This window comes from Hipposideros armiger, unplaced genomic scaffold (assembly GCF_001890085.2).
Source record: "Hipposideros armiger isolate ML-2016 unplaced genomic scaffold, ASM189008v1 scaffold_45, whole genome shotgun sequence".
NCBI lineage: Eukaryota > Metazoa > Chordata > Mammalia > Chiroptera > Hipposideridae > Hipposideros > Hipposideros armiger.
Window position 1 is genome coordinate 4,571,031 of NW_017731395.1, and position 19,552 is coordinate 4,590,582.

The following is a 19,552-nucleotide window of genomic DNA, read 5'->3' on the forward strand; positions in this document are numbered from 1 at the left end:
CCCCAATCCCACCCAGCCGCCCATGCCATCTCTCTCTGAGCATGCCAGGGGGGGGTTTAAGTACTCGTGAGAACCAGCACCTTCTATGGGGCTTGTGGAACACAGTTATGCCAGTGGCAGGTGAGGCCATCACTGGACAAAGTTATAATTACTGAACTGACGGTGCTGTCCCTCGCTGCCCGGGGCACCGGGCTAGGCAGGCACTTTCCAGTTACCTCCGCTAGCATCAGGTTCTAGTCCTACACTTCATCTCCGTCACCCACGATCAATGTCACGGCCCCTCCCTGCCCACCCAACTCCACTCCACTATGAAAGTCACGCTTCAAACTGACATTTTCTTTTTAATTTTTAATCAGTCGGTGTTAAGAAAAAACAGGATTTGATCACGCTTCCAGCTCTCACAACTCTATCAGCATATAGCAATTTTATGGATCAGAGTTTTGTTTATATTTGTCTAAAACCCAGAGGAAGAAACAAATCAACTCCACAGATCAACATGTATTTGAAGAGACACTTCAGGATTCGGGGTAATTTTTTTTTTTAATCATTCATTTTTTTGGAACAATACGCAGTGGGACCCGGGGCATCTCACTATAGGAATGCAGGATTGGCCTGCAGGCGTTATAGAACAAAATAAAAGGGGGGGAAAAATAAATCCAACCTCATACTTTATTTGGAGGAGGAATGCGTTTACAGAAACAATTTCTGTTTTGGAAAATAAAAATATGGCTGAGTTTGGGAGCGAGGGCAGCCATCATAATCGTTAATGAGAGAGGGCTCATGACGCTAAGATAAATTATCAAATGGAATCTTTTTAAAATGCCGAAACCAAACATTACCTTGGTCACTTTCTCCACCATGAGATGTATCTGAACACATTCTGACCACTTGTAAAGTCACAAGGTTTATCCAATGCCACGATCCAGGCGCTAGACCATGAACACAAATACTGATGCTATTTCACCAAAGGGCAACACGAAGTACATGAACTCTCCTTTTTGAAGGAATGTCCAAAAAAGCAGAGTCCGCCTGAGTCTTTCTTTTCCCGCTGGAACTGCCACATCCTGTTTTTTCAGTCTTGGTCTTGAGTAGAATTGTCCACAAGGCGCACGAGAACCTTCCCTCTGCAAGCCTCCAGGGGGCGCTCTGTGGCTCTTCGTGCAGCTCAACCTAGACTTCCGGCAGAGGCTGGTCCATCCTAATTTGGAGTCCAGAGACAGTTTGAAGCAGATTTTAGAAGCGAATTTACATAATGTGACATGCTTTCAGGGGAGGCAGGTAGTACTCATGACATGAGTCAACGGGGCGCAGGATTCAGTGGCGTGTGCGTGGAACTGTCTCATGTTCCCCAACACGAGACACACTTGACCTCTTCATCCAGGACCGCACGGGGCGAGTTCCCCTCATCCCTGTATTTCCCGTTGGTCTTGGCAAATCCTCAGGTCCCATTTAAAAGAGCTGCCACTGCAGTTTGTCAGTGTTTGTCCCCCACTGTTGAGTCTGTGATGTACGATGTGAGTCACTGTCCCCATGTAGATAAGTTGGAACACTTCCCCATCCCCCACGCTCTGTCTTGCTGTTGCCTCACTCCAAGGAAGGAGGTTCCTGGTCCGAAAGGGGCAGCGGAATCATCCGGACGTGGCCTGGCTACGGGTCTTCATCCATTAGAGGGATCTCTGTAGAAGAAGAGGTGGGCGTCATTTAGTACACTGCGAGACACCGCAACGATCTGAAATTATGAGCTTTATGAGAAATACCTACGATCCCTGAAATCAGTGAGGAGAAGAAGAAAAGGTTAGAAAAGTTCCACATATCAGTCAATAATCAAATAAGCCAACTCCTCCATACATCTATTGGCTGGAAAATCTCAGACCCAGCTCAAAAAAGCAAAAATGCTAGATTCGAACCATGTGCCCTACTGGGCATAACAAGCCAAGAGAGGTGCAGAGAAGCTGCAGAAAAGGAATTCAGTGGGGAACCAGGAGATCCCTGTTTTCTACATCTTTATTGTCACTTACTGTCGCTACAAGCTGGAATTTGTATCTCAGTTGTAAAGCGGGGCTGGTGCCCCCTCCCCTGGGAAACAGAACCCTGTTTGGTCTGACGGATTTTTCCTACATCACCACGAGCTACAATCTGCTTTCCCTGCGACAGGTGCACAGACATCTTTTACTTCATACCTGGTAAAAAGACCCTGCGTGTACACAGAACTTCGCCCGCACCAGGCCCTAGGGCACGCATCTGGGTCTTTCCTCCTGGCACGCGTGTGTGTTACCCTGATCCTAGGCACCACTTTCAGAAGTCCTGCCTAATCAAGGGATAAAGAAGAAAAGCATCCTGGATCATAAAGATGCTAGGAAAAAACAAGTCCCGGCCACCGGAGCCTTTGTGCTCTGGAAGGCTCGGTGCCCTTTTGTGCCTCCTGAAATTTCAGTTAATGGGCTCATCACTGGTGAGATGATGATCACTCCTTCCACTAATTGGTCTTGCCCATGGCCTCTGTGTGCAGAGGGAGCAAAAAGCAATTTAAGCTGAGCGAGAGGGAAACGGGCTGATTTGGCTGTGTGTTGGCTTGAAGATGCCACATGCTGGGTGGGGAGGTGTGTGCTAGGGTGCTCAGGCCTTGGGGCAAACACTTACCATCCGCAATGTCGATGCCTGGGCTGGTGGATGCCACCTCCCCCGCCGTGCTGGCGATTGTGTCAGGGTTGTCAGAAGCGGGATGGGTGCCCCCTTGGCACATGGGAGGTGAATATAGACTCTGGAGTAGCTCGGATGAGCCCGAGACGCTGTCACAGGTTTCTGACTCCCCTGGGCCCACGTCCGTGTCCCCCGAGCCGGGGTATGCTGGGGGGCTCTGGTCATCCACAGGTAAAGGGCAGCCCTGACCCACAGAAGCCAGGTACCCGGGGCCTAAGGCACTCAAGCCGCCACTCACAGCCTCGTCGTAGGATGGAAGCATGACAGGCACACCGTCCACCACCACGAAGTCAGGGTCGCTGCTGGAACTCCTGGGAGGCCCTCTGCAAAGAAAAATGGTGCCAACATGTCAGAGCAACATGCCAACCCAGGAATGAAGCCACCAGTGTCCCCCACTGCAGCCGAAGTCCTCAGGGCCCTGCTCAGACATGATGCAGAAGAACCAGCCTCCCATTAGGATCTGTCCTGGCAGATGGTGCTGTCACCATGCAGGGAGGCAGAGGTTTCTTCTCTTCACGGCCCTGTGCCCGCCTGCCTCTCCCCTCCTGCTCCTCTGTGTTGCCTCCACTGTCTTCTTTCCTCCGTCTTTGACCTGTGGGCTTGGCCTTAAGGCCATCACCTCTTGGGCAGGGGACCACATGGCTCATTCCAACCAAGCATCAATGTGCCTCTGAGATGTCCCACGGGAAGGCTGCTGGAAACAGAACAGCACCAGCAAGAGTCCAGGAAACCAGGGACCCTAGGCCCACAGGGAAAGGCTAATGCCTGCATCTCTTATGCTTTTTTTGCTTTCTGCTACAGTATAAAAATCACTAATTTTTAGTCAAGCTAGAAAATCAACAATAGGAAAAAAAAAAAGAAAAGCTCTAAGCACCATCTCACTGTCTGACTCAAGTTATATCGGGCTCACCTCCACCTCCTGGCCCAGTGGCCACTTGAACCTAAGCTACACCTGTGCTGCCTGGAGCAAGGGCTCCTGGGAGTGTGCAGGTGGTCTGCCGTCTCTGCAGGTGGTCCCTTCTGTGGCCCTGCCCCTTTGCATTCTGTCACCCTGCACATCTGAGCCTGGTGGATATGAGCCCAGCTCTGTCTGAGCATCTCTCTGCTCCTGTCCTCTTAAAGTAACCAGAGTGGCTAATAAGTGGCCAGTCTCTCCACCTGTGTCCCAGCCATGACACTCAGCTCCCGCATACATAGTCATCAAGCATCTCTTCCGTGTCTACACCTGTGGAACGTGGAGAAAACAAAACAAAACAAGCTATTCTGGGCTTGCCCTTGAGAATGTTATCTATTTGGGTAGATGAGACCAATGTTTCCAAACCAACTAGAACATAATATCAGATGGAAATAATTGAGGGATTAAAAAAAAATCAGGTGAAAGAATTTTGGAGAACACTTTTTAAAGTCTTAATATTTAGTCGCTATAACTTTTCTCCCAAGCATATATAGAAAAATAGCTCTACGGGCCAGTTTAACAGACTCCAATGCACAATAAATCACAATATGTAGTTTCGCTTCCTCTTTGTAATCCTTAGTCCCATTTTAGGTAGTGTAATTGCTCAATGATAGAACATGGTCCCTTGATTCATAAATAATAATGCTGGGGACCGAGAGAGCGGATGGCAGGCTTGAGAGGAAAAAACGTTCTGGCTCTGGCCCCAGGACGGCAATGATGTACTCTGAGCCTGGAGAGGGAGGCAGGCGGCCCCCACACCTAGCACACTTCCGTGGCTGGGAGAGTGGGGTGCCTGTCAGGTTGTGGGGTCCCTGCAGCCAAGTGGGGGAGCATTGCTAAATGAGCTGAGGCCATCCCAGGGGCCACGAGGTTAAGGGAGACGGTGGGCAGGCAGGTGCTGTCTCTAGCAACTCCACACTGCAGAGCTAGGAGGTGTGACAGACACACCTGGATTTTCCCTGGAGGGAAGAAGGGGACGTGGTTAATTCCAAGATCCTCCTCTCCACTGAGCAATATTCTCTTTTCTAGGGGGAGGCACGCGTGACCCTGTGGGCTAGACTCAAAAACAAGTGTTCTTCTCTGATGCATCAGGTCTCAAAAGGAGGAGATTGATGTGGGCACAGAATCAAGGAAATAATGATGGTTCCTTGGTGACAGGTGACAGTGTCCTGTGGCATCTGGTGTCTGGCCCTCCTTTTCCTAATGTTCACAAACCCAGCCTTTGCTTTCTAAACAACATCACCTTCTAGAACAATGATCTGCCGGCAGCAGGGCTGGGTGGTGTCATTGTCCCAAACGGGAAAGGGGCCACAGGCTGCTCTGGGCACTGAGAGGGCCAGCCCAGCCCGTGAGAGTGTGACAACGTCCTCTATGGGAATGACGACGGGGAGGATGAAGACGCCAACCCACCCTCATCTGTGCAGCTGAGGACGAGGGAGAGCCGCCCTCCACAGGCCCCACTCCACAGGCTCAGATGCTCACGAGCCCTGTCCTGACCTCCCCTCCAGCATCCGTTCCTCCTTCCTGAGACCACCCATCGCACACTGTTTGTGGACCTCTGTTGGGTCACACACCTGTGACCTTGACTCCTAAGTAGCTCTGTATATTCCTTATCCTCCCTGTGGACTGGAAGCTCCAAGGGACGTCACTCCAGGGCCACGTGCACATAGGCAGCAACGGCATGGCGTTCCTGGGGGACAGTTCACAGTGTGCAGCCCTGACACTAAGCTTCCCTCGGCATGCCTGACGACGCCCCTTGAGATTGGTGTGTCCAGGGAAGGAGGGAGACACAGGCTCACAAGAGGGGGGGGGGCGGGCAAAAGAGGGAAATGAAGTCCATTTCCAGCTTGGTGCTGTGACCCCCAGACACCCCCAGATACCCCAGGAAAGGGTCTTCAGCTCTTCCCTCTGTTCTCCCTTAGAACCGCAGCTCTGCACTCATTGAGGGGCGGGCTGGCTCTCGTCTGTCTATGGCTCACGGTGGCTGCACTGAGCCCGCCCGGGCGGCTGCGGGCAGCACCGACCTGGGGGGAAAGTGGGCCTTGAACTTGGTTTGGAACATCCTGGCCAGGATGACGAGCAGCAGCGCCAGCAGCACGCTGGTCGCTGTGAATGCCACGATCTTCCATGTGGTCAGGAGGGTCTCGTGGGTGCTGGGCCACGTTTGCTCTGCCGAGAGAGAACAAAGAAAGCGGTGCGTGAAGGTCCCGGATTGTGATGGGCGCGAAGGTCCCCCCGTGCCCGTGTGCTGGAGTTTTCCAGCACATGAGCAGCTCATCACGTGCCTCCCGGTGCTCCCCAAGCCGGCTCGTGTCACATGGCATCAGGACCACAGCAGTAGAAACGGTCTCCAGGATGTTCTCTGCCAGACTGAAGACAGAGCTGCACACTGCAGGTCTGGGGTGAGAGCCTGGCGTGGGGGTCGATACTGTATCTGCTTCTTGGGCAGAGCATGAAGGGGCTGAAGCCCTTTGCGAGGGCTCTGGAACAGACTGTTGGTTGGGTGAGGAAAGGGACTGAGGCTAGAAGGGCCACGGTTGCTCCATGGCTCTGACCCCCTCACCACCTCTGGCTGTCGTGTCTGCCAGGTAAGGGGACGCACGGGCTGACCCTTCCACAACAGGTTCCTGTCCCTTTGGCACAAGCCACCCTGTCTCTTACACTCTCTCCCCGCCCCCCTCACCCCATGGCTGCCGCCGCCCCCTCCACTCCCTTCCCTCAGAAGCATCCTCATAGACCTCCTCTGCCCCCCTCTGTTCACTGGTTCACACGACCACCTGTGGGCCTCCAGATGCCCCGTGTGAATAAACACAGGGTCCCCCCACAACATGCTGTGTCCAGGGGGAAAACTGCAGCTATCACCGCTGCTCAGGGCAGGCAGGCACGGGCTAGCCTGGAGAACACCAGGGCGAGTTGGCAGGACCGGGGTGGGCAGATGATGGGTGGGTGTGCGCTGGTGCCCAGGTCGCTGCCGTGCAGTCACTACCCCGGTGCCCTGAGACCAACGGTGAGGTTGATTTGCTAGTAACATGTTATTAACTAGGAAGCACTGAAGGATGCAAATTGCCCATGATTTTGTTAAGTGACTGGCGGTCCTACCCACAATAACTACCTGTGTTCAGAGGTGCATCCTGGAGTGGAAGAGAAAGGTGGACTTAGGCCCATGGGTGTGACCCAAGCGATACATATGTCCTTGCCATTGGAAGGGGACAAAACTGGGAGAAGACTGTGCACAGAGTGGAGGTCCTCCCATGGGTGCTGGGGCCTAAGGGACCCTGCTCAGAGGGTCAGCATTGTAACCTGGGGACAGGCAGGTTAGTGCTCCAGACCCTCATTAGCTGCATAGATCCATATCCTGTTTCCATATCTTGTTGCTAACACCGTGTGTGGGGACGGGACATGGGGCTCCGGACATAGCCTCCGGCCACTGTGTGCAGTCTGACCATGCACCGGCCGGCCAGGGCGAGGTCCTCGACGCACTCACCTGACTTGATGCAGTAGACTTGATAGGAAGGGAACCACTCCCCATACTGGCACGTGATGTACTTATAATCACTGGTGAGGCTGTAGCCGGGATCGCAGTAGAACTCCACGACGGTTCCGTGATTGTAGCGATCACACGGCCGCGGGTGGCAGATGAAATCGCCGTGACTCACCATTGGAGGTAGCGGGCAAACTTGGGCAGTGGGGGAGAATAAAAGTTTCAGTACCACACGCTCCCCCAGTGCGAAGCCCTCAAAACATCGATCGGGCCGGGAGAAGGCCTTCCCGAGAGATGTGCTTACACATTTGTCACCAGACTGTCCCTTCTTCTGTATTTTCATGGGAAGCCCACTCTAATATTCTGAGCACGAGCTGCTATCATGTGGTCTTGTAAAGTACATCGTAAAAGAGGTTCCTTTCACACTGCAAAGAGTATGCCTATTTACCAGATAATATGAAGCTACTCGATTAATAATGCATGCCATTATGTGCCAGACAACCTAGTAAATAAAACTAAGATATTTATGCACAAAATTTTACTGAAAGGAACAGCTATCCCAAGCCTCTTTCGGTGGCTATGGTAGTAATCTGGGACTGTCCCAATCCCCTGGGGGTGTCCCTAACCCGATTCTCAAATGCCCTGATGGGGTTTGGCCGGTGGCAAAATAGGCGCCCTGGCCAGTGGGGACTGAGTTGTGGGTGCTGGGGGCTTGGTTCTGCCACCAACACTCTCAGTGACCTCACGCAGGACACGTAACCAATTTAAGCCTTGATTTTTACCTCAGTAAAATGGAAGCTTATTCTGTCCTCAGTGATGTTTTACAGTTTTTCTGACCCTGATATGCTATGATCTTAGGGGAAGAAAAACGTGGTTTTCAGTTTTCTCTTTTGAGCCCGCACTCTGGGTTGCAAGGCCTCTGTGCCCCCAAAAGATGGCTTTTGTGGATTCAGTCCTTGTTCATCTTGCTCCACAAAGAGCTATCTTTCCTGGAGATGGACTCAGAGCTGCCACTGGCACGTCACATTCTCCAAGGAACAATCAAAGCACAAACTCTACCAAGGTCAGGGTCAAACCCACACCTGTGGAAACCACTAAAAACATTGAGAGAGAGAGAGAACGAGAACTTCTGAGCCCCTTCCCAAGGGTGGGTACCCAAATGCCCTGGCCACAGGCACCTTCCCAGCTCACCCACACATAGACCACGTCCACAGGTGGGGCTGCCCACTCCACACTGGCCCCTGGAAGGCCACAGAAAATCATGGCAGAACTCACCGGCGGCCATATGTGCCTGATGGGGCTGGGTAACAACATGGGTGTCCCACTTAGTGGGGCCACCGCGGTGGAGGTGTCCCAAGGCATGGGGGTGAGAGGCTTTTCACAGACACCTTCTCTAACATAGATCTTAGTGGCTCTTTTAGAGATGGGGAAACAGAAACTCAGAGACGTCAAGTTCTTCAGAAGCGAGGAGAGGCGTGGGCAGGGCTCAGGCTGGCTCCAGGCGGGCCTGGGTCTGAGTTCGGGCCTGACTTCTCCCCAGCGGAGTGACCCTGAACAAGTTGCTTCTCACCTCTGAGCTTCAGCGTCCTCATTTGTGAAACGGGAGTGCCTGAGGGTTATTCTGCGAAAGGCTGGAAAGGGCCTAGTTCAAAGCTAACATAGGAAGCGGGCAGTCAGGGTCAGCCAGGACCAGCGTATTTAAGGAGAGGGACTGTAAAGTAATTGCTTCTGTGGGTGATGGAAAAGCCAACAGGATAATGAGGTCCCCTGAGATTAGCAGAAGCAGGAAGTCGCTACCCAGACCCCTGGGTGGGCAGAGTGAAGGGGTCCTAGTTGCTGGGTCCCCAGTAGGATTGGAACCACACGGTTGTGTCCTGAGGGAACTGGAGCTGAGGGAACTCAGACACTGCTGGCGGGGGCCCAGGGAAGAGAGGGTAGGGGCAAAACGCCTGGCTTCTCCATCTGCCCGCCCTCCAGTCTCCCTCTGGACAAAGCCAGCAGCCCAGGGGGCAGCCCACAGGGGGCAGGAAAGGGTCTGAGGCTCACAGGCTCTGGGGTGCTCCATGAATGGTGGCTGTCAGGTGACTGCCCCCACCCCCCCATAGGGGGACACTGGCCGTCAGGACAGAAGCTCTGAGTTTAAAGCCGAGGAACTTCACTGCCCCTGGCATCTCCCGTCCTGGCAGCCACCTTCCAAGGAAGTGCCCAGGGCCATGGGGTCCCATCATTTGATCCATTTCCAGTTCCACTCTGTAGGGCTCTTGTCAAATCCACTGTCTCCAGTGGCAGCTGTGAGCATCCCAGTAGAGGAGCGAGGCAGCAGGAGAAGGAAGGGGTGGCTGGAGAGGTGGAGGGAGAGAGAGAGGAACAGGCACTGGCAACAGTTAGCTGGTGCTGGGACCACCCAGAGGCCCCCTCCATGCCATTTCCCCGGGGAGAACACAGGGAAGTGGGCGTGTCCCCCTGCTCCAGCACCTGCCACCCAGACAGGGGAGCAAACAGCTTCCAAAACTGCCTTCCTAGGCCAAATCCTGCCAACCAGAGCGAAGGCAGGATGTACAGTGGGAAGATTCAATGTCTGCTGTGCAGCCAGTCTGATAGTGACATCTGCCACTCCAGCGGTCCCGAGGGCTCCCCCAGCTCATGTGGGTGCCTGGGGGTCCCCTCCTCTGCACCCCCAGTGAGTGCTCCTCCCAGGGCCTTTGCTGGGAGAGGAGGTTCTTTTCTGGTCAAAGGCATTCAGAGCAGTACGGCGGTCCTTCTAGCAGGCCCTCCCAACAAGTTCCCAAGGGTCCCTGTAGGATTAGAAATTACCAGATAGTTTTCAAGGCTCAGAAAACATCCCGAGAGGTCACAAGGGCCCCTATAAATGTATGCAAGTTGGGGATCAGCAGCATTTCCCCTCCCTTGGCCTGGGGGATAAAGGACTGCTCAAACCGCTGCCTGAACCCTGAGGCAAGTGGTCCAACGACGTGCTAAGGAATGGCTGGACTGTACGGGTCAATCATGTAACAAGGGAAAGGGTGGTGACACAGCGCAATGCTTCTGGACACAGGCTGTAGAGGTGCCCAAGTTCATGTTCAAACCACAGCTCTGTATTGATGAGCTACAGGATATGAGAGCAGCTTGCTTAACTTCTTGGGGTTTTAGCTCCCCACTCCGTGCAGCGAGGGAAACACTCCCTAAATCCAGGGGTTAGACAGTGGATGTAAAGTGCATCACACAAATGTCCAGAACGCAGTAGGCACTTAATACATAACAGCTATACATAACACTGGTGCCCAAACTTGCTGGAGTTCCCGTGCCGCCCTCTGGTGCCAGAGCTCTGCGAGGCGCCATAAGCCATCAGGATACCTGCATTGTCCCAGGCCAGCCCCAAACACACCTAGAGAGAGTCTGAATATGTCATCTACACATTTTCTCAGAGGCCAGTTAAAACCACCCACTGCAGAGGCTCTCATTCCCGAGACTGTCATAATCGGCTGCTAATGGAGATGCATTTCCCCCTAAGAGGAAACATTTATCTTCACACCTTGCAGTGTTTCTAATGATTGCACTTGGCTGACCATTAGTGCTGCTGCAGGGGAAACCCCTGTGTGTCCTGGAAGGGGCAGAGGGTGAGGAGTGTTTTTTACTTTGGAAGGAAGTGACAACAAAAGTGCCATTAATTATCAACTGGGGAAGCTTACTTCAAAATAACAACATAGAAATACCTGAGGCTCAGGGGTCTTCCATCACTCCCCACAGCTTCCTGCTATGGGGTTAAACTGAGTTCTATTACCCCATTCTCTCCATACCTTCCCCGAGAAGCAAACAGGCCAAATGACAGTCCACAACCAGGTGAGAGAAGTTGGTGGCTTGGACAGGACCATGGCAGCCAACATAATGAGACATAGAGTGATGTGACATATTTTAGAATTTTCTACTTCTGCAGTAGGACTTGTTGAAACATGGAATTGAGGGTAGCCGGGTGGCTCAGTTGGTTAGAGCACGTGCTCTTGGCAACAAGGTTGCTGGCTTGATTTCCACATGGGATGGTGGGCTGCGCCCCCTGCAACTAGATTGAAAATGGTGACTGGACTTGGAGCTGAGCTGTGCCCTCTACAACTAGTCTGAAGGACAACGACTTGACTTGAAGCTGATGTTCCTGGAAAAAAACACAGTCACCCCATTAAAAAAAAAAAAAGATGGAATTGTGGTCTAAGAGAAGAATCAAGAATAATTCTTTAGCACATTTCTGACATTAGCACCTAAGTAGATGACGGTACCATTCACCACGTAGAGTTTTTTGTTTGGTTTGTTTCTGGGAAGGGAGTGGCACTAACAGCCTGGATTTGCACTGATTATGTTTGAGGGGCCAGTGAGAGAGTCATCCAAGGGTCAATCAGGCAGCTGGAGAAAGCACCTGGGGGTAAGAGTAGAATGCAGGAGTCATGCACATAGAGATAATACCTAAAACCACAAGACTGGATGAGCTCACCTAAGGAGAAAGGGTAGAGAAAACAGAGCAGAGGGGTCCCAGTCCAAATGCCCAGAAATCAGTAGAAGAGCCTAGTCAAGTGGACTGGGATGTGTCACCAAAGCCGAGAGGAAACTGCTTGGAGGAGGAAGGAGAGGTTCCTAGCACGCTGAGAAAGATGGGAACAGAAGGGTGCCCACTGGATTTGGCCCCATGGAGGTTGCTGGTGACCTTGAGGAAAGCAATGTCAGCAGAGTGGCAGAGGGGAGCCATTCTGGAATGAGGACAGGAGTGAACGGGGTGGGAACTGTAGACAACTCATCAAAGCTTGCTGAAGAAAGCAGAAAATGGGGCCCCTGGAGGGGCCAGGGGAGATTCTGCTCAACCCCACAGGCGCTCCAGACCTCGTGCCTATGTTATATGTGGGAGTGGCCAACATGGAGGACAAGATCGGTGATGCGGGGTGGGAGGGGGGACGGAAGCGGGAAGCCACTGAGAAGGTGAAAGGCGATCAGATGGACTTGCGTGAACAGACTGGCCTCTGACAGGAGCAAGAGGGAGGCTGAGGGGAGGTAGAGCTGGACACGGGCACGAGGAGATCTGCGGCCAGGGTGGTGGACAGACAGACGGCGAGTTGCTATCTGAAGGCTCCCACTTTCTGAATGAAGTATGAGGTGAGGCCATCGCTTGGGGTGGGGGTGGGAGGCGAAGCTCAGAGTTGAGAATTACATATCACTTATCACAGCCCTTAAGCCATTTATACATTTCACTATGTGCAAAAGAGGAAAATGAGGTTTAAAAATAGCCTATGTGCCTTGTGAATATTCACACAAATTATCTTGGGGAGACAGAAGAGTGTAGAACATTATAACCTATAGTCTCTAAATTTTTTTTTAACCCTTCTGAGCCATGGGTCTCGGTACTCTGATCCGATGTCTCCATCCTTAGTCTTCCAAAGGTCCGTGCAGCCCCCTGGATGTTCTTTATGTGGGAAGCAGCTGCCCCTTTAGTCTCTGCACCCCGATCCACCCCACAGGGCTGGTACTGGAGGCTGCTGGCTGCTTGCCGCAATCCTGTTCCCCTCTTCTTCCTGGGCACAGAGCTGTCCGCATGGCCAATGTCCCTTGTTTCTCTGAGCTCTGCTCAATGGAATTTGAGCAGTGATAAGCACGACTTCCAGGCCTGACCCAGGAAACTTAGCCACGCTTATGACTCACTAGCATGGTGACAACCCCCAAAGGGGACCTTAGAAGCCACACCCTGAAAGCAGCAGAGCCTCCACTGGCCCTGGAACGACTGGGTGAAGAGGCACTGGCTGACCCACATTCACCAATACGATTGCATGACAATAAACTTGCATTTTGTGGTAGCCATGATATACACGTATTCGTGGGACCCTTCTTCCAGCAGTGGTCTGCCACACGGTGGAACAGCACAGCGCTCACTCTCCTGCTGTTCGCTGCAGTTAGGACCAGCACACGTGTCCCTGTCCCAATAATGTTGCTGTTGAAGAGTGCCTTCCTGACTTAGGAAGTGCTTCCTTAACCCTGGCTGCACATTAGCACCCCCTTGTGGAGCTTTGCCTGGGGTGGGTCCTGGGCTTGGGAGCTCATCAAAGCTTCTGAGGTGATTCAGAATTGAGAGCACTGCCTCAGGCCACTGCACTAGAGAGATGGGGGAAACAAAACTCTCCTTTCTCCACCTGCTGGGATGGGGGGCTTACAATGGTCAGTGGGGCCAGAGAGAATCAGATGGGCCATGGTGCCTGGTCTGGGTCTTCACCTTCCACCAGACGCTTGCTTCTGAGTGCCTGTACCATCAGCTTTAAATCAGCTGGGAGCCTGTTAGAAATACATAATCTCAAGCCATACCCCAGACCGACTGAGCCAGAAACTTCCTCTTTGCAAGACTCTCAGGTGGCTCATACACACAGGACAGTTTGAGACGTGCTGCCCCAGACCTGGAGACAACTTTGTAGCTGAGTTCAGTGTTGATGCGGAGAGAAAGCACCCTCTAATGCCAACATCTGGACCTCAGCTGGCCTGAAAAAGCATGGGGAAATGGTGGGAAAGCCAGCAATTCTGTGCATCAGGTGCGAAAGCATATCAGGACAGCCTAGCACGCCTAGGAACCAGGAGCACAGGTGCTGCTCTGTACACGTATAGAACCACCCAACCCTCTGCCTTCCAGAGATCTGCTGGCTTCTAATGGTCATAACTGCCATCGCGCCAGCTGTCCCCTACGATCTAAGTTTGGGTGAAAATCCCAGGAAGCTGGATGGAACCCCCCCCCCATGCAGAGTCATTGCTGTTTTCAAGGCCACATCGAAACTTTGCTTTTAAAGCTCAGGGAAAAATCAATGACCATTATACAGCCCATTACATTTTCCACTTTTTGTTTTGCTGTAAGAACATGGAAGGCCAATAATTGTGTCCACCAAGGAAGCAAATGATGACGAGGCCGGGGCCTTGCTTATTCCCAGGCCGGATAGAGCAAGGTGTTTACTTGCTCAAAGATGTGCTGACAGATCAAATTTAAGATCAATAGTATGCAGCAGCCCTGAGCGAGGAGCTTGATCGACTTTCCATCTTGGAGTCGCCACATGAACGTGTCCCTGAAGATATACAGACACGCATCTGATGACAACTGTGAAACTTCAGGCAAAAAAAAAAAAAAACAAACAAAAAACCATACAGCTTCACATAAGAAATCTGAAGTGTGCCTGGTTTGGGAGACAGGATGAAGCCACGGAAGAGCATGCAAGTGAGGGAGCAGGTGTAAAACCATGATTTACTGTGACATTTTTTTGCACCGAGGAAAGGCTGGTGCTGGGATCAAAAGCTGACAAGTGTTTCTGGGTTCTCATGAGGCTGTTCTTCTTTCTTTGCCGTGACTGGCAGCTCAGTCCAGTCCAGCCTTTATCACCACAAGGTGAGAATAAATCACAAGACATCCAGTGTCCGAATGTCCTGATAGCTGTACATTTTATAAAATAGGATTCCCCTACAGTTGGAATCCCTGTTAGTAATTGGGGCATCTTAAATTTCTGAAAGGGGCATAAGATTAAACAGGAGTGTGTCTCACAGTTTACAGTGAAAACCCACAGGTAAGGGAGCATACAAGGGAGGCCTTTGGGGCCTCTCTGCAATCAGCAAACCCCTCCACCGTCAGGCTATGCTGGAGTTAAACGGTTCCAGTGTATCCTGGCAATGTTTAAGTCCTCCTTCTACAAAGTGGACCAAGGTGCTATGCTCCTAAACTTGAACCAATGTACTCAATTTCCAGAACTTCAAATTTTTCTCCCACAATTTTTTTTTCCCTTCAATTTTTGGTGCCTTCTTGTTCTTGTCTGTTAGCAAATTTCTAACAGATGAGGAAATAAATAATTGTTTAGCCAGCTCATAATAGTGGAAGCAATTGGCCATGCTTTGTTCCTAGCCGTGTGTGTGTGTGTGCGTGTGCGTGTGTGTGTGTGTGTGTGTGTGTGTATACACATGCACTTACAGGTATGGTTCTATCTCACATAGAGAAAACAGATAGCCCACATCTTCTGCTAGCAAAAGTGCTTCTAGGATTTACACAGTATTTCTTAGTGTTCTACAAAACAAAGCCAAAAGCAAAAAAACAAAACTATGCTATTCTGTGGGAAGTTCCATGCTGTTTTTGACATCTGAACAAATCTGAGAATCACTGGCTTCAAAGTCACGGACAGTGAAAAGAGAGAGAAACATCTGCTAGGAGTACAGAAAAGGAGAGCGTGTGAGAGTGAGAATATGAGAAAGACTGAGAAGACATAAGAAATCAGTGAATTAATAAAAGACCTATATGCCAACAGGTGGCAGGATGGCTCAGCTTAAAAAAAGAAAAAAAAGACCTATAGGCAACTCCACATGGTACGAAGGGCACTTTCTTGGGTTCAAGTCTGACTCACACACTTAATAGCTATGTGATCTTGGGCCTTTTATTTAACCTCTGTCGGAGCTAGCCTTGCTTCCCATCATCTGCAAAACAGGAACAGTTAATACCTACATTCCAGAGTTTTTATAAAAATTATAAATGATATCTGTAAGTCACCAAGCATAGTGCCTAGTACAAAAATAGATGTCCAATAAACAGAGGCAGTCCCTCTTCTTATTAGCTACATTATGAGCCAATGAGATAACGCGCCAGCAGTAATTACAACCACAACTTTTTAACAGGCAGCACACACACACTATTTAGCAGCAATTTCGCAGGTCAGGTTGTTATTGCCTCATTTATACAGATAAGGGAACCAAGGCTCTGAAAGGTGACGTTACTGGTCCAAGGTCACCCAGCAAAGAAAGAGCAGAGCTGGGGTGTGACCTTAAGTGAGGCTTCCTCCAAAGCTGCGTGTGCTCTGAGTCTTGCCGTGGGGTGTTAGGTGTGCACAGAGGAAAGGGCCAGGTGTGAGAGCAACGGTATCTTTGCCTGCTAAGATGTGGATTGTGCACAGTGAGGAAAAGCCTTAGGGCCTCTAGGGATAGAAGGAAGATGTGATGGAAGAACTCTGAAGACCCAGAGGAGGGCTGCTATTTGGCTCAGAGGGCATAATAAGCAGGGTGTGCTGTATGCTAAGCTCAGGTCCAGGGCTGGAGGCAGAGTCCGAAGGATGCTGGCCAGCTGGGATTTGGGGAGCTTTGAGAACAGCCTTTGAAACCTGGAAGGGAGAGGCAGAGGGAAGACAGAAGGTGCATCAGCTTCTTCTCCAGCCAAGGCAGGGGGAGCATATGGTGCGGATGGAATTGTGTACCCCAAAAAGATATTGTGGAAGCCCTAATGGCTGGTGCCTGTGACTGTGCCTTATTTGGAAATTGGGTGTATTGCAGATGTAATCAAGTTAAGATGAGGTCATACTGGAGTAGATTGGGCCCTCAATCCAATATGATTACTGTCCTTATAAGAGGATACGAGACACACAGAGGGAAGATGGCCAGGTGAGGACAGGGGCAGAGGCTGGAACGGTGTTGTGATAAGCCGAGGAAAGGGACGGCCACCCCTAGAAGCTGGAAGAGGCAAGGAAGGATTCTATCCGGAGTCTCAGAAAAAACATGACACTATCAACACTTTGGTTTTGGATTTCTAGCCTCCAGAAGGTTGAAAAACTAAACTCCGGTTGCTTTAAGTCACCCGGTATGTGGTGCTTTGTTACAGCAGTCCTGGGAAACAGGGTCCATCCCTGGCCTGGGAGGGGAGGCTGAGCCCTTGGGCCGGGTCCACGGTAGCAGTCCGCCGCAGCAGGAGGGTTTCCCGGCTCATGTCAGAATGTCCGCCTGGAATAAGCAGACTCCGAGAGGTCTTCAAAGTGAAGTAAAAAAATCGTTGTGTACATTAAAGTGGTTAATTCATGAGAAATGCTGCAGTGGACAGGGGGTTAGTAAAAGTAACACAGGAAGCCCGGATCCCAGGCCTTGAACCTAAGTGCTCCTTGGGGAGATATCAGTCATTCTTCTCTTTGGGCGGCACTGGCAGAAACCAGGTTGGAGAGCTTTATGCTTTGGGGACAACAGAGTCACCCACAGTTAACTCAAAGGGCCACCGTATCTGTGAAAATGTCAAGCAGCATGGTAGAGCAAGGTTCCTCTCATATGCTATTTTAGCAAGAGTTATCTACAGAATTTTTTGGCTTCTTAGCTTCCTACCAATTTACTTTTCGTCCCAATTCAAAGAAAAAAAAATCCCTCAGAATAAGATATTTATGGTATGAAAATACAGATTGATGTAGGCACAGCTACTCGCTTGCGAGCACTTGAGCTAAGGACTCATTTTAAAATGTGAATTCCAACATAATTGGCTTCTTTCTTATGACTGCAGATATGTTTCCACCTCCTGGATGCCCGGACCTATTAAATCCCTTCCCATGAGCGGAAGAGACGGCGTTAGAAGATGCATCAGGTTCTCATCTATCAAAGAATCAACTGGCCAGAATGTAAGCCATGTCCTCGACTTTTCTGCAGGAGCCCCAGTTACTGGGAGAAAGATAAGCTATCGGAAGCACCGTCTCCGCTAAGCATTTTAACCCCAGAGAAATCTGGGTGCCATTTAGAGTTGGGCACTATCTTTTTTTACAAAAACAAAACCAAAAAGAACAAAAAACACCTTCCTCCTGTACAAAAAGAGACACTGATGGTGAACATAGGCATTACGGTGACAGATTTAAGGGGGAAAAAGGAATAACACCAGACACCAAGATGGACACCGAAAAGTGTGACTATTTTACCTGCCCGTTACCCCAAATGTCTAATTACTTCGGAAAAAAAGACAGGGAATGTGGGCAACCATTTATGAAGAAAAGGATAGGTTGGGAGCTGAGGAGGAATGACCCTCAAAGCCACAGTCATGAATACTTCCGAGTGACTCTCACCCTGAAAAAGGCCCAGGGAGCGACTAAAGGGATTTATCACCTTCTGTGTTGTATCCGATTGCAAGAGGTTTTATTGCCGTGAAATACAAGTCCCCTACCTTTCCAGAGACGAATGAAGGAAATAAATTCTGCCTGGAGCAGGGATGGAGAAGATATTCTAGAGTTTAAAGACAAAAACCTAGATTTTTTTCCATTTGCACCAGTCATCTATTTGCTGAACACCATGAAGCCATCCTCTTGACACAAGCTGGTGGCTGAAAAAACGGGTTGCAGCTTTGGGATGCTTAGCTCTGCACCTTTCAGTGACCTGACATTTAGACAGCACAACATAAAGACCTCAGCTTGCACGTTGGAGAGTTTTCCAAACACTATGAGGAGACTGCAAGGCAAAGTGAGAACGCTGTTGGTGAGAACCACGAAGCCAGTGGAGGAAAGAAACTGGTTCCCCACCCCCCACCCCCAAGATGACCCCCAACAAAATCCACTCTGGCCTTCAGTAAAGGGGTGAGAGTTCCCTGCTGCCACAGAAGGCATGGAATTCAGACGAATTCAGAATGGTGAGCCCTGGGAGAAGCTTGTATGTAGGGCTCTTGTTGTGGACAGTGGCTCTCACTATAGAACACGTGCAGCGTTCGTACTGAGACAACGTGACAAAGGGCTGCCATAGAGCCACAGTATGGTGGGGGTTTCCAATCTTCAGGTTTATTCACTGACTAAGGAGTCAGCCCCATCCCTGTGCCTTGCACCCATGAGACATTTCCATAAAGACATGAGTGATGGTGCCAGTGTGCCCCCTGGGGTGATGCAGGCCCTGACAGGCTGCCAGCCAGGTGATAGCCCAGGGACGGAGGGGTGGGAGCGGTCAGGCTCCAGCCTGGTGGGATACCATCTCTGAGTGTGAGTGTGTGGTGGCGGGGAGGGGGTGGGGGGTGTTATGTGAGTCCTCTGTTGGTGTTCTCTTTCTTTCTTGATTTGGTGGGAGAAAAATGTCCCAGAATTCCACCACCTTTGTTCCCTTTGGAGGGAAGAAAAATCACCTCTCTTCTTCCTTCCATGTCAATGTAAATCTCTGCATTTGAATGAGGTTCTTTTTTAAAAAAGATAATTCTAGGACCAGGAGAACTGGAGGGTTGATGATCATGTGTTTCCAACGAGGCTGAAAGGAAGGGAAGGTGCTGAGAGGGCGTCTGCCGAGGGGCTAAGGCCAGTGAACAGCGGACGTGGAGAGTGTGTGTGTGTCAGGGGGCAGGCGGGGGGTGAGAGAGAGTTGCACAGCTACGTATCAGGTCAGGAGTCCAAAAATTCAAGAGAAAAAAAAAAGCCTGGAAAGAAATCGCAGGGAAGCCTGCTTCTACTTGAAAAATAGGAACAAGGTCTCTTGGTTTCCTTAGCACACAAAGATCAGTGTTTCTGGATTCAATAGAGAAAAAAGAAATAATGAAGCTTCTTGATGCCATGGCACAGTCTACTCAAGTACAAGAGCGATGTGTGACCAGAAGAAGATACAATAGCAATTACTTATTGGAGAGGGAGAGAGGGAGAGAGGGAGAGAGGGAGAGAGGGAGGGAGGGAGGG

At 50.8% G+C, this 19,552-nt stretch overlaps 1 protein-coding gene across 4 annotated transcripts in view; it reads right to left on the bottom strand.

The window, feature by feature from the left end:
* Positions 1 to 338: 338 nt before the first annotated feature.
* Positions 339 to 19,552, bottom strand: part of SUSD4 (sushi domain containing 4) — a 100,934-nt gene continuing 81,720 nt past the window's right edge. For 2 of the 4 annotated variants that reach the window (XM_019639613.1, XM_019639612.1), the window contains exons 6-9: positions 7,140 to 7,337; positions 5,680 to 5,824; positions 2,641 to 3,023; positions 339 to 1,676 (exon numbers count right to left, since the gene is read on the bottom strand). In XM_019639613.1, coding sequence (XP_019495158.1) covers positions 1,648 to 1,676; positions 2,641 to 3,023; positions 5,680 to 5,824; positions 7,140 to 7,337 — 755 coding nt within the window. In that variant the 3' untranslated portion in view covers positions 339 to 1,647. Of the gene's footprint in view, positions 1,677 to 2,180; positions 2,309 to 2,640; positions 3,024 to 5,679; positions 5,825 to 7,139; positions 7,338 to 19,552 lie in introns of all 4 variants that reach the window. The other 2 variants (XR_002123655.1, XM_019639614.1) reach the window with 2 other exon arrangements.